At 36.3% G+C, this 15,780-nt stretch overlaps 2 protein-coding genes across 2 annotated transcripts in view; one reads left to right on the top strand and one right to left on the bottom strand.

Annotated features, from left to right (window-relative positions):
• The window catches only part of LOC129271867 (complement factor H-like), a 77,519-nt gene that overhangs the window by 25,612 nt on the left and 36,127 nt on the right, over window positions 1–15,780 (bottom strand). The window lies entirely within an intron of this gene.
• The window catches only part of LOC129284046 (uncharacterized), a 28,543-nt gene continuing 22,463 nt past the window's right edge, over window positions 9,701–15,780 (top strand). Inside the window, exons 1-5 of the mRNA XM_064106421.1 lie at window positions 9,701–9,716; window positions 11,410–11,509; window positions 11,947–12,026; window positions 13,642–13,681; window positions 15,666–15,745. Of these exons, the coding sequence (XP_063962491.1) occupies window positions 9,701–9,716; window positions 11,410–11,509; window positions 11,947–12,026; window positions 13,642–13,681; window positions 15,666–15,745 (316 nt within the window). The remainder of the gene's footprint in view (window positions 9,717–11,409; window positions 11,510–11,946; window positions 12,027–13,641; window positions 13,682–15,665; window positions 15,746–15,780) is intronic.

Here is a 15,780-nt window from a genome sequence, read left to right as displayed (position 1 = left end):
TATAGGAACTCAGTGTTATATTGCTCTGGCTCCTAATGTTATGAACCAGAGCAATATAACAATGAGTTCCCATAGGCAATCTTTTTATTCAGATGGTCATATCTCAGCCAATATACTTGACCTATTCAATTGGTTTTCGACATTTGGACATTATTTTTGGTGGTCTTTCGGAAAATGAAGAAAAAATTGAGAAATTCCAAAAATAGATTTTTGATGACGTCACACGTACTTCACCACTCTATAAAACTTGTTATACAACACCTACATGGATCCTTGTCATTTGATTGGAGGATTGTTGGTCACATGATATTGAATAGATGTTATATTGTACAGGCGTGCATTTTTGGTTATATGCAGACTGCGTACCCCTCTGCCGTGCGCGTATCCCTGTGTGTATCTGACGCGAAGGCAATCTGAATGTATGTAATCGAGAAGGCTTGACTCCAACTTTAATAATTTAATTGTGGTACACAAAGAGCGGGCAGAAAAGAAAAATGTAAAATGGGAGTGATGACGTAAAATGACATCACAATTTATTTTTTAAAGTGCAAGACAAATTTGCTATTTCTTTTGTACTAAGAAGCTGAATATCATGAAATCAGGTGTTTTAGATGCAGTGTTCATATTGAGTCTGGAGATACAGTTAAGTTTAGGATGTTAATTTTGGTCAGAAGATACGAAAATCTGGGAAAAACTTGACAAGCCATAAATATTGACACCATGTCAATGTTACGTCAGAATATAGGTTTTTAAGGTATTTTTAAAGTAAATTTCAGTGTACCCGGAGAGAAAACCTTTAAAATGATTAATACTCTAATCTTAATATTACATAAGATTACCTGGTACTGAATCAATTATGTACGCATATCTAAGTATCTAAGAATTTTGAAAATGTATTCAGGTGAAATAACTGTTCCAAATTTAGTTTTGAAATATGATTTATTATAAATTATCAAAAGAAAAGAATTGTTCCTTAGAAAGTGGTATATTAACAAGCTGTTAGTTGAATTATGATGAATAATGTTTTTGTCTCACCTGCATAGCAGAGTGAGACTATAGGCGCCGCTTTTCCGACGGCGGCGGCGGCGTCAACACCAAATCTTAACCTGAGGTTAAGTTTTTGAAATGACAGCATAACTTAGAAAGTATATGGACCTAGTTCATGAAACTTGGCCATAAGGTTAATCAAGTATCACTGAACATCCTGCATGAGTTTCACATCACATGACCAAGGTCAAAGGTCATTTAGGGTCAATGAACTTTGGCCGAATTGGGGGTATCTGTTGAATTACCATCATAACTTTGAAAGTTTATGGATCTGATTCATGAAACTTGGACATAATAGTAATCAAGTATTACTGAACATCCTGAGCAAGTTTCAGGTCACATGATCAAGGTCAAAGGTCATTTAGGGTCAATGAACTTTGGCCAAATTGGGGTATTTGTTGAATTACAGCCATAAATTTGAAAGTGTGTTGGTCTAGTTCATAAAACTTGGACATAATAGTAATCAAGTATCACTGAACATCCTGTGCGAGTTTCAGGTCACATGATCAAGGTCAAAGGTCATGTAAGGTCAAAGAACTTTGGCCACGTTGGGGGTATTTGTTGAATTGCCATCATATCTCTATAAGTGTATTGGTCTAGTTCATAAAACGTGGAAATAAGAGTAACCAAGTATCACTGAACATCTTGTGCGAGTTATAGTAGTTTTCAAAATCAGCACTGCTGCTATATTGAATCGCGTGATGCAGGTGAGACGGCCAGAGGCATTCCACTTGTTTAATGATAGCAAGGTCTGAAAATGAATGTTTTAATTGATAGCCTGTAACTTTTCATCAGATAAACTTAAAGAGCATGACTTGTTACAATAATCATTTGCCTTACTTTACCGGTATTTACATGTACCTGTATAGTGCATTATATTTCATTTGATAATACATGCATGAACAAACTTGCAGTGAAAAGTTGGTTCAATTTAAGATGTCAATTTGGTTAGTTGGAAAGGTGTGAAATGTGAATTACATGTAGATCGGTGAGCATGAGTTGGTATTGAGTAATTATTATTTACTGATATGATAAAAGAAATCAAATGAGATTTGTAACCCATGTGTTAATAATGACATTGTATAACATCTAAAAGATTTTTTTATTAATTAATTAATTTTTTTTTTATTTTTTTTTTATTTGTTAATTAATATATATATTTTTTTTAATGGGGGGGGGGGGGTTGTTGTGAAACTTTATTGAATGCAAGGAATCTTCTTAGTGTCTAAATATGTGTTAAGACAACAGTTACACTATCATATATTGTCATTGAGACACTTTAAGTGAAAAGTTTGTTTAGTTTAACATGTCAAATTGTCAATTGATTAGTTGGAATTATGTACATGTAAAATGTAATTTACATGGGTGACCATGAGTTGGTATTGTGTAATCATAGTTTATTGATATGATGGAAAATTAAGTGAGATTTGTAAGTGACATGTTAACAAAGACATTGTATAACATCTACAAGATTTTTATTTATTTTATTTATTTTTTTTTTGGGGGGGTTGTTATGAAACTTTACTGAATTCGAGGAATCTTCTTGGCGTCTAAACATGTATTAAGACAACAGTTACACCATCATATATTGTCATTGAGACACTTTAAGTGAAAAGTTTGTTTAGTTTAACATGTCAAATTGTCAATTGATTAGTTGGAATTATGTACATGTAAAATGTAATTTACATGGGTGACCATGAGTTGGTATTGTGTAATCATAGTTTATTGATATGATGGAAAATTAAGTGAGATTTGTAAGTGACATGTTAACAAAGACATTGTATAACATCTAAAAGATTTTTTTTTTGGGGGGGGGGGTTGTTGTGAAACTTTACTGAATGCGAGGAATCTTCTTGGCGTCTAAACATGTATTAAGACAACAGTTACACCATCATATATTGTCATTGAGACACTTTAAGTGAAAAGTTTGTTTAGTTTAACGTGTCAAATTGTCAATTGATTAGTTGGAATTATGTACATGTAAAATGTAATTTACATGGGTGACCATGAGTTGGTATTGTGTAATCATAGTTTATTGATATGATGGAAAATTAAGTGAGATTTGTAAGTGACATGTTAACAAAGACATTGTATAACATCTACATGCAAGATTTTTATTTATTTAATTTTTTTTTTTTGGGGGGGGTTGTTATGAAACTTTACTGAATTCGAGGAATCTTCTTGGCGTCTAAACATGTATTAAGACAACAGTTACACCATCATATATTGTCATTGAGACACTTTAAGTGAAAAGTTTGTTTAGTTTAACATGTCAAATTGTCAATTGATTAGTTGGAATTATGTACATGTAAAATGTAATTTACATGGGTGACCATGAGTTGGTATTGTGTAATCATAGTTTATTGATATGATGGAAAATTAAGTGAGATTTGTAAGTGACATGTTAACAAAGACATTGTATAACATCTAAAAGATTTTTTTTTTTTGGGGGGGGTTGTTGTGAAACTTTACTGAATGCGAGGAATCTTCTTGGCGTCTAAACATGTATTAAGACAACAGTTACACCATCATATATTGTCATTGAGACACTTTAAGTGAAAAGTTTGTTTAGTTTAACATGTCAAATTGTCAATTGATTAGTTGGAATTATGTACATGTAAAATGTAATTTACATGGGTGACCATGAGTGACCATGAGTTGGTATTTTGTAATCATAGTTTATTGATATGATGGAAAATTAAGTGAGATTTGTAAATGACATGTTATTAGTGACATTAATTGTATAACATTAATTGTGAAACTGTATTTAATGTGAGAAATGTTCTTGGTGTCTTTGTATGTATTAAGACAACAGTTACAGTGTCATATTTTGTCATTGAGACACTTGAGATGTTTTGAAATTTGAATGATTGCTGTTAGTTGTTGGGGTTTTTTTTTCTTCGTTTTCGAGGTTATGTTTGTTTTCCATGTTACAAGTGTTAATGGTTGATAATGAGATACTAGAAAAAAAATTATTTGATGGGAAGTTGTCTTTAATTTTGTTTAACTGTTATAATTGATAGGTTGATGCAGTTGACACTTTTTTGCAATGGAAATAATTTTGGATTTTGAAAAAGTTTTTACAGCAAATGGGACATTTTTTAATTTGATGATTGTGTTTTTTATTTAACACTGCCTTAATCTAATGATATTTTGTTTTAATGTGTTTATTCAGAGTAATTCATGAGTATTTTAAAACTTTGTTTTTGAGTGTGTTGAAATATATAAGCTGTTAGTTCTTTACTTGCCAGTTGAAAGTATATATTTTACAAAAATAAATGTATTTTTGAGAGAAAAATTGAATCATTTGTTTTCCTTGTATGATGTTTCATTAGCTTAACTGAAGAGTGAGCATTTGTGGTTGTCATTTATGCAAGTTTTGCAGTCAGAACTATTGTGCAAGTATGAAATATTTATGGGTGCATGTTTATGTGTGTCTCAGTTTTATAATTTGGTATTTTGTCATCTATGACAGATAGTCTAAATATTCTTTTTAATCATAATTTTTTGGTTAAGGGAAGACTATCAAGTGCCACTGTATACATGATGCTAAAATGGGCAGTGGTCATGGTTGCTGCTTCTAAACAAATCTAGATTTAAACAATGATACTCTGATCATGAAATCACACATGCAAATCAGCTTTAAAATACTAAAATTTGGGAGAGAATAGAGCAACTGAGAAACTGATCAAAAAACAATGTTTAGATTCATGATGTGAATGAAATTTACCTGCCATAGGTATAATGTGCGAATATGAAAAATTTTGACAGATGTCGCTTTCAATCGAAATTTTCACTATAATGACGTCAAAATGAAAAATGAATACAATGGATCTCGTAGAAAATTGTGTCAGCTACAACATACTTAAAGCTCAGCGTAAATGAAGATAAAACGACGGTGATATTGCTCGCGGAAGACGGGAATGTAGAATCCAGTTTTGAGAGGGAGAAATAGGGAGGCAGAGCAAGAGAGGGAATGTCAGAATGTCATCATTACAAGCATATAGACAGATCTATGCAATTTAGCTTTGACTTTGGTTTGATAAGCTTTGTTTAGTGCTTTGAACATGATTTTAACAATGAATAGACCTGTTTACTAATGTACTTCATTTCATGTTTCTCTCTAGAGTACATGGTAGGGGTGAAACAAGAATATAAAGGTTAAGAGGAAAATTTAAGGAAGATTGGGGAACACTGGAAGACATAATTAAAAGAGGGAGAACGAGAGTCAGTGAGGCGGGAAAGAGAGAGGGTGAGAGAGTATAAAAAAAGAGAAGGGCAGAGATAGACTGAGACATCGCAAGAGAGGGAGAGGGAGGCAAGGAAGGAGTGAGACAGAGGAAGGGAAAGGGTGAAGAGTAGAGAGAGAGCTAGGAGAGCGAGAGAGAGAGAGGGATGCAGAAACAAAGCAATTAAGAGAGACTGAGAGGGGCAGAACAAGAGAGGAGAAGGGGAACATAGCAAGAGAGAGGAGAAAGAGAAAGAGATGCAATCTATAAACGAGGCACTCTACTTCTAGCATAAATAGATGTGAATATTTACTATATAGAGAAAGGGAGAAGTTATATAGACATGTAAACAGTGGCGTTTGGCTCCGTCATTATAGACACTCGATTGCTTTTTCGCGCACGTATATTGTTTTGATATCCAAGGTGTGCTAATTATAAATGCAAATTTGGTTGGCTCGATCGCTGCCCAGGCTAGGCCCGTGGTTTGATATTGTTTCAACAGGATGGATTGATATCATATTCTTTTAAAAGTAATTCGGTCGTGAGCTGCATATCATTATCAGTTTCGTTTGGGTGATGTGTTGGTAGGCTACGTATACGGTACGGCAATGTGAACTTTTTCATGCGAAGGAAATTCTTGTCAGTTGTAAAGCAGTTGTAAGCTGAAAATTACGTTATCTTTTAGCTGAGGTAAGTAGAAATTTCGTCATTTTTGTTGTGGACTTTGTCATTTTAATAATCGGTTATCTCGTGGCTTCTTAGCTAGGACACCAGTCGAGTGTGTTTTTGGTAGGGTGTCTGATCGCGCATCAGGTTTTGTGTGCTAAAACCCTTCTTATTGACATTGCACACATCCCTATGCAGTCTATGTGCATTGCAAAATTGGTCAACTTTTTAAAAATATATTTAGATTGAAACCTTTATCTGTTGTGATCCTGAAGGTGATACTCAATAAATGAGTTGTCATATGAAAGGGCAGATTAATCTCCATATTTCCAAAGGGGTGTCATTTCAGATTTCTAAAAATATCTTGTCAAAACCAGTCATATAGCCTTAGGCTTAATTTCGGACATAGGAGTCGGACTCTTTACTTTTAGCCTTAGGACTCTAGGAGCATCACTAATCACTATCCTGGCTGTGTAGACTAGATCTAGACCCTAGATCTAGTAGTAGTACATGTAGTACTAAAAGTAAAACTAAAAGCTGTGCTTTTGATTCTCAACATTTCAAACACCACTGTACAAAAATCAACTGATTTCACTCAAAATCGGTACTTTAGTGACAATTGATGACACCTAAAGCTAAATAGATCTAGAAGTAAAATACATTTTTTTCAACTTACTACTGATTTTAAAAAGAATTTAAAAATTCAAATTTGTAAGTCTAGTGTACTGTCAGACTTTGCTTACAGCTGCATCGGCATGATTGTGAGCAGTCTATGTAATATTGTGTGGTGTGTATATTTGTGTATAGGTCTAATATACCTGCCTCACAGCAAGTATGCAGTGCTAGAGGTCAATACGCATTAGCATTGACTCTATGCTTTGCTGGAGTGGTCAAAACAGCGATTTAAATGTTGTTTCCATGGCAACTGGGGAGATTTCCCACTTTTGACAATCGACCCCCTCCCCCCGACTCCCGAGGGATAATTAGTTCAAGTCGTAAGGAATAGCCTATGTTGATGGTTTTTTTTTTCGCTAGCCCCAAGGGAGCACATACGATTTAAGTTTGAAAATACCCTTCGCCCACTTTTTGCATATCGCCTAATGCATTAGAATGCAGCTGTTTAGCAAAAAATGATAACTTGGCGTGAACCACTTTTTTGTCAATTTTGACCAAAATGCTAAAATATTGCAGAGTTTTTGAGGGGCTGTATCTTTTGATAGAAACGATCAAACATCGGTGAGTCTTGAAATTTGAAATGTATTAATCATTCTGACTACATTTTTTATTCAAATATCCAACAACAATGGACGTGAAAAACGATCCCAAATTGAAAAATCGTTCAGACACCCTATTTGTAGACACACACACGCAAATAACGCTAGGCCTAGTGTCCAATGGCTGTGAATGCAGTACACGCGAGGTTTCTTTAGATGCCGCTCTCTGTGCATGCAACGAGCCGCTTGCGGCGAGTTCACAGTGCGCACCATCTGAAGAAATCGAGCGTACACTGCATTTAGATTTACGTTTCGCACAACAGGGTCAAGTGCGTTATTTGTTTTATAAAATAGCGAGTTAGAGTCTACAAGAGTTAGATCTAATGAGTTATGTTGGTTCTACTATTAAAATGTAAAGGAAAGGGCGCTTATTTAAAAACTATCCAAAATTTGACCCGTAACTCCGGCGTGGAGGTAGTCTAGATCTAGCCTACCCCCTACTAAAACATACCCAAAATGAAGTAGAGGTCTAGACCCTAAATATTCATTAAATATCCAAATAAAGATCATGAGTCAAAAGTTATTATCTTTAGTATTTTTCGGATAAATGTTGATGTTAGTACGCCTATAGTATAGGTTTCACGGCAAACCGCTGCAGAATACAAGTGCATATTGATGGTGGGTTGCGGGCGGGCGGCGCCTGTGTGAAGTTATCTACCATAATGTCTCAGATCCTCATTGCAGTAGACAACTTCACACAAGCGCGCGCCCGCCCACAACCTATCATTGGGTAGGCTATGTACTTGTATTTTGCAGCGGTTTGCCATAAAACCTGAGAAAATAGATTTACTAATATCAATGTTTTTCCGAAAAATACTCCAAAAATAACAAGAAAATTGACACGAAACAGGTAATAAACATAACAACTTTTTAACTCATGATCTTTATTTGGACATTTAAAGAATATTTACTTCATTTTGGGTATGTTTTAGTAGATCTAGCCTAGGGCATCTCCACGCCAGGGTTACGGGTCAAATTTTGGAAACGTTTCTGACCAAGCGCCAAGATAAGAGTTAAGACCTTGAAGGCTTACCAAAAAGTCCACGGGATTCATTGCCTTGAGTTGACTTGAGTAAAAAAAAAATCCCTCTTTGAGTAGGGGGTCTAGAGTCTACATCAGACAGCTGAAATTCTTGGCTTCATTATAAAATCCAAAAGTCAAAACAGGCCTAAATCCAAGGCAAAAGTAAAATAAAAATTTGCTTTCTAAATAATACCCCGCTCTATGCGTACGCTTCGCTGGGGATGGATCATGGAGCGTACAATACTAGCTACGCGTACGCTGCACTGGATGGAGCGTACAATAGTTAGCTACATGTAGGAGTACGCGCTGGATATCCTTATAGTAACATGGGATATAACTTCTTTTGCACTTTTTTTGCATGATCATGCATGCTTTATATCTGCTTTATAATCAGAAAATAAGATATAAACAAAGAAAATTGGGGGAGAAAATTTGCAGCCAAAACAGGTTCCGATTCGACTCGTCTGGGATACCGTCTGTGTATGGGGAATGTCAACAAATGAAAGTTTAATTAAAGAAATGACCCATACCAGACGGTTATTTCTGTCTAGGGCTATACTAGACCGAATTTTTCTGTCTCTTTCGTTTGTTAGCCTCTGATTTGGGTAGGGTCGGCTTCTCTCTTTACAGACAGAACAGGCCCATACGCTGTAGTGTTCATGTTTTGTGTAATGTTTCTTTACACTAAACTTGGCCAAACTAATGTCTAATTTTGATATTTTACCCGATGCATATCCGATTTATTTTATATTGTAAATTAGGCCGAAGCTATAATATCGGTTCCACTTACCAACTTGACTGAAATAATCCGTTTAATGGTCCCTTTTTATGGAAATTATGGGTCAAAATCGACATCCAGCATGTTGAAAATCTTGCAAGCCGTATTTTAACTCTCGCTGCGCATGACGTCATCTAAATCTCATTCCTTGTAGTCTACGTCGAAGGCAAAATGACTATGAAGGAAAAACTGTGATAACGTCATTACGAGCTTGTATCTCGCGGGGGGGGGGGAGGGGGGTCTGAACATGTAAATGAACATATTTTAGGAATCATGTATAGTTTTAAAAAAAAAAGGGGGGGGGTCATCTGAACATGTAAATGAACATATTATTTTATCGGAATCTTGTATAGTGTCCTAAAAGCGAGAACAATGAAGGAGAATGAAACCCATTCATCAGTGTGCTTCCAGTAAATGAAGAATAATAAGAAAAGTAAACAGTGAAAATTTGAGTAAAATAGAACAATCTGTTCAAGAGTTATGAATATTGGAGGTTTCAGTAAATACCTGTTATGGAGATCTCTGATTTGGCAACTTTGCCAGCATTTATGATGTCATATCACATAGAGGACAACTCTCCATTCGTTTTGTGTATGGATTTTCACAAAAATGGATAAATATGAAATTTTACATTGGGAGTCTATATAGTTCTTCCCTAAATGCTTCAAGAATTGATGCAACCATGTCATACTCAAGCAGTAAATCAGAATAATTTTTCTTGAAAATAAAGAAAATGTGAAATTTTGTGTACAAAATGAATGGAGAGTTGTCCTCTATGACATCAGTGATCACAGATACTGGCAAAGTTGCCAATTTCAGGTTCCCCATAATAAGGATTTATTGAAGCATTAAAGTGAAGGTTCATTGAAATTTGGAAAAAAGGCAAATCACACCTTTACAGATTGCTGAGAACATTAACAAAATGACTAAAGTACTTTTTAAGCCCTCACTATTGTGATGAATAAATTAAATGCAATGTTGATACCCTTTCCAAAACCCACTCACAAAGTGAAATGACGGCGTTATTTGCATGCGATAAAATGACGTCACACACTATGAACAACCTACAATCACACATTCGGGACAATGTTGGATACCCATTGCAATTTTTAGATATGGGTTAACGTTGTATGTATATTTACCGCCAGTGGTGAAATTTCCTTTATTTTAGGCACTTTGAATGAGATACACTGAATAAATAATACTTTCTATAAATGTGTGATTCAATTTTTATGTTATTTACCGTCACATTTGAGCATAAAAATCAGAAAAAAATAATCACATATTCTGAGGGCAGCTCAGGGTGTATGTGTCGGATCTTGGAGTGCTATAGGACATTTTGCATGCTGACCTTACGACTCTTCTGGAGCAAAATAGGCGACAAATTTACATATAATTGTCCAGATATTCATTACGGAAATGTCTGATTAGGCCGATTAGTTTAGATTTTTGATAGATAAATGGCGAAAGTGGAAGTCGAGAGAACACTTAGATCAGTCCGGTTCGCGATTCACAGCTAGCTCAAGCGCCAGGCCGGCTGGCTGTGATATGCTGGCAAGCAAGCTGCGCTGGATGCAGGCAGGTTGTTCGTACGTACGCGTAAATACTGCATAGACGGGCCTACGCTATATACGGTATACCTGAACGTGAACGCTACATCGACGTATTTGGGAGTTATAACATTGATTAGACTTAGAGCTAATATTAAGAACCAAAGGTACTTCCTTCTTCTATCTCCTCAAATCTCAAATCAAGTATGTTTTCGTCCATATCGATATTTCCAGAGTGACTTTGATGAAGGTAAACAACGTTGGGTATGAATAGGTACTCAATAGTCAATGCAATACATATGTGAATTGCACGCAAACTGCATCGCGCACCGTCGCCAATCATTTCACCTGAGCGGCCCATTGTTTTGTTCATTTTGCTACGTCACTCAAACATCAGCTGACTTACGATGTTTTCAGGGTCTCGAGTGGGGTGATCTTTCGTCAAGTTTAATCAACTTTTATAATTTTCGCACGAATTTACAAGTTACACAAATGTGATAGTTTCACTCAGTGTCATATTCCGATTGCAATGTTACCAAATTCAGTCAAGTTCAAAATCAATGAACCTTCACTTTATAAGTATATAACTCTTGAACGGATTGTCCTATTTTGCTAAAATGTTCACAGTTTTCTCTTATTATTCTTCATTCACTGAATGCTCACATTTGCCTGAGTTTTGTTCCCCTTTAAAGTCCATTTTGTGGGGAAAAAATGTTTAAAGGAATTTTTTTCTTCAAGTTTGCCCTCTGAAAGATAATATCATTTCTCATTTTAACAAAACCTATAATGTATACTTGGTATGGAATCGTAAAACCATATCTGTTATTATCTCTTCTTGCAGGTGTCTGGGTCCTCTTGCAGTTGTCTGGGTCCTCTTGCAGTTGTCTGGGTCCTCTTGCAGTTGTCTGGGTCCTCTTGCAGTTGTCTGGGTCCTCTGGCAGGTGTGTGGGTCTTGTGATTGTATGTTTGTTTGTCTTTGTTTCTTAAAGTCGTTTATCTTTATCTTTCTTTCCCAATCTTTGAAGAGATCCTGCTCTCAAAAGAGAGTGAACCTCACCCAAAAATGTGTGTCTTTATTCATTGTATTTCATCTTTATGAATATCTATATTGGCAGACTAAAAATGTTCAAACAATAGGGATGATAGTGGGAAACTGTTCATGCATTTTGCAGGAAAACCAGAATAGCAGGATGTTGTGAAGGGGGGGGGGGGGGGTCTGAGCATGTTATTTGCAGGAAAACCGGAAAAGCAGGATGTTGTGAAGGGGGGGGGGGGGTTGCCCTGTGAAAGATAAAATCCCTTCTCATTTTAACAAACCTTATGATGTATACTTGGTATGAAATCGTAATACCATATCTGTTATTATCTCTTCTTGCAGGTGTCTGGGTCCTCTTGCAGGTGTCTGGGTCCTCTGGCAGGTGTCTGGGTCCTCTGGCAGGTGTCTGGGTCCTCTGGCAGGTGTGTGGGTCTTCTTGTAGGTGTGTGGGTCTTGTGATTGTATGTTTGTTTTCCCCTCGCCGACGAAGTCGGAGGGGATATAGGAACGCTGCCGTCCGTCATTCCGTGCGTGCGTGCGTCCATAACAAATTTGGTTTCCGATCAATAACTTCAGTAATGATTGGCTCCATCAGCTCCATATCAAGTAGTTTTTAAATCAAATGTAAGATGGAATGAAAAAAATCTGCCAAAAATTTGAACGAAATTGCATACGTAATAAGAATGGCTGTATGAAATTTTGTATGTGACATTTTTTACAATACCATTGATGAGATCATTTTCTGGACAAGTCTTAAAATGTTTTGTACATTCATCGGAGGTGGTGGAGCGTCGATGTCGGATAAAAGAAGTGGAGGGGCACGTTTTGTCTGACAAACGATAGCTGGCTTTCCACTTTCATTGTCTAAGCCTGTTTTTTCATTGCCTTTGATGCACATAAACATTTTCATTTAGCTTAAGATTTGCACGCTTTCTTGAGCATTTATGATGTCATATCACATAGAGGACAACTCTCCATTCGTTTTGTGTATGGATTTTCACAAAAATGGATAAATATGAAATTTTACATTGGGAGTCTATATAGTTCTTCCCTAAATGCTTCAAGAATTGATGCAACCATGTCATACTCAAGCAGTAAATCAGAATAATTTTTCTTGAAAATAAAGAAAATGTGAAATTTTGTGTACAAAATGAATGGAGAGTTGTCCTCTATGACATCAGTGATCACAGATACTGGCGAAGTTGCCAATTTCAGGTTCCCCATAATAAGGATTAATTGAAGCATTAAAGTGAAGGTTCATTGAAATTTGGAAAAAAGGCAAATCACACCTTTACAGATTGCTGAGAACATTAACAAAATGACTAAAGTACTTTTTAAGCCCTCACTATTGTGAGGAATAAATTAAATGCAATGTTGATACCCTTTCCAAAACCCACTCACAAAGTGAAATGACGGCGTTATTTGCATGCGATAAAATGACGTCACACTATGAACAACCTACAATCACACATTCGGGACAATGTTGGATACCCATTGCAATTTTTAGATATGGGTTAACGTTGTATGTTTATTTACCGCCAGTGGTGATATTTACTTTATTTTAGGCACTTTGAATGAGATACACTGAATAAATAATACTTTCTATAAATGTGTGATTCAATTTTTATGTTATTTACCGTCACATTTGAGCATAAAAATCGGAAAAAAATAATCACATATTCTGAGGGCAGCTCAGCGTGTATGTGTCGGATCTGGGAGTGCTATAGGACATTTTGCATGCTGACCTAACAACTCTTCTGGAGCAAAATAGGTGACAAATTTACATATAATTGTCCAGATATTCATTACGGAAATGTCTGATTAGGCCGATTAGTTTAGATTTTTGATAGATAAATGGCGAAAGTGGAAGTCGAGAGAACACTGAACATGTAATTTGCAGGCAAACCGGAATAGCAGGGGGGGGGGGGTTGGGGGTTGCCCTATGAAAGATAAAATCCCTTCTCATTTTAACAAACCTTATGATGTATACTTAGTATGAAATCATAAAACCATATCTGTTATTATCTCTTCTTGCAGGTGTCTGGGTCCTGTGGCAGGTGTCTGGGTCCTCTGGCAGGTGTGTGGGTCTTGTGATTGTATGTTTGTTTTCCCCTCGCCGACGAAGTCGGAGGGGATATAGGAACGCTGCCGTCCGTCATTCTGTCCGTGCTTGCGTGCGTCCATAACAAATTTGGTTTCCGATCAATAAATTCGGTAATGATTGGCGGATTTTTGGAGTATGTAGGTCAAAGGTCATAGCTCATTAAATATGCGAAAAAATACAATCTGGTTTCCGATCGATAACTTCAGTAATTTTTGACAGATTTTAATGAAATTTGATATGAAGGTACATGATATCAAAATACAGGCTAAGTTCGATTTTGGAGTACGTAGGTCAAAGGTCATAGCTCGTTAAATATGCGAAAAAATACAATTTGGTTTCCGATCGATAACTTTGGTAATGTTTGACGGATTTTAATGAAATTTGATATGAAGGTTCATGGTATCAAAACACAACCTAGGTTTGATTTCGGAGTATGTAAGTCGAAGGTCATAGCTCATTAAATATGTGAATCTGGTTTCTGATCCATAACTTTAGTATTGTTTGACAGATTTTATTTAAATTTGATGTGAAGGTTCATGGTATCAAGACACAGCCTAAGTTTCGATTTCGGAGTATGTAGGTCAAAGGTCACAGCTCATTAAATATGCGAATCTGGTTTCCATTCGATAACTTGAGTAATGTTTGACGAATTTTAATGAAATTTAATATGAAGGTACATGGTATCAAAATACATGTACAGCCTAAGTTTGATTTCTGAGTATGTAGGCCAAAGGTGATAGCTCATTAAATATGCAAAAACACCTACCAGTAATTATATACGTGAAAATGTGGTTAACTTCCTTGCCTAGTAATATAATAGTATAGTCCAATGGAGGTAACTTGTTCTGACGTATATAGGGCAGCTCAGGGTGTATGTGTCGGATCTTGGAGTGCTATAGGACATTTTGCATGCTGACCTTACGACTCTTCTGGAGCAAAATAGGCGACAAATTTACATATAATTGTCCAGATATTCATTACGGAAATGTCTGATTAGGCCGATTAGTTTAGATTTTTGATAGATAAATGGCGAAAGTGGAAGTCGAGAGAACACTTAGATCAGTCCGGTTCGCGATTCACAGCTAGCTCAAGCGCCAGGCCGGCTGGCTGTGATATGCTGGCAAGCAAGCTGCGCTGGATGCAGGCAGGTTGTACGTACGTACGCGTAAATACTGCATAGACGGGCCTACGCTATATACGGTATACCTGAACGTGAACGCTACATCGACGTATTTGGGAGTTATAACATTGATTAGACTTAGAGCTAATATTAAGAACCAAAGGTACTTCCTTCTTCTATCTCCTCAAAACTCAAATCAAGTATGTTTTCGTCCATATCGATATTTCCAGAGTGACTTTGATGAAGGTAAACAACGTTGGGTATGAATAGGTACTCAATAGTCAATGCAATACATATGTGAATTGCACGCAAACTGCATCGCGCACCGTCGCCAATCATTTCAGCTGAGCGGCCCATTGTTTTGTTCATTTTGCTACGTCACTCAAACATCAGCTGACTTACGATGTTTTCAGGGTCTCGAGTGGGGTGATCTTTCGTCAAGTTTAATCAACTTTTATAATTTTCGCACAAATTTACAAGTTACACAAATGTGATAGTTTCACTCAGTGTCATATTCCGATTGCAATGTTACCAAATTCAGTCAAGTTCAAAATCAATGAACCTTCACTTTATAAGTATATAACTCTTGAACGGATTGTCCTATTTTGCTAAAATGTTCACAGTTTTCTCTTATTATTGTTCATTCACTGAATGCTCACATTTGCCTGAGTTTTGTTCCCCTTTAAAGTCCATTTTGTGGGGAAAAAATGTTTAAAGGAATTTTTTTCTTCAAGTTTGCCCTCTGAAAGATAATATCATTTCTCATTTTAACAAAACCTATAATGTATACTTGGTATGGAATCGTAAAACCATATCTGTTATTATCTCTTCTTGCAGGTGTCTGGGTCCTCTTGCAGTTGTCTGGGTCCTCTTGCAGTTGTCTGGGTCCTCTTGCAGTTGTCTGGGTCCTCTGGCAGGTGTGTGGGTCTTGTGATTGTATGTTTGTTTGTCT

This window comes from Lytechinus pictus, chromosome 11 (assembly GCF_037042905.1).
Source record: "Lytechinus pictus isolate F3 Inbred chromosome 11, Lp3.0, whole genome shotgun sequence".
Lineage (NCBI taxonomy): Eukaryota > Metazoa > Echinodermata > Echinoidea > Temnopleuroida > Toxopneustidae > Lytechinus > Lytechinus pictus.
This window is presented reverse-complemented; position numbering and strand designations above follow the sequence as displayed.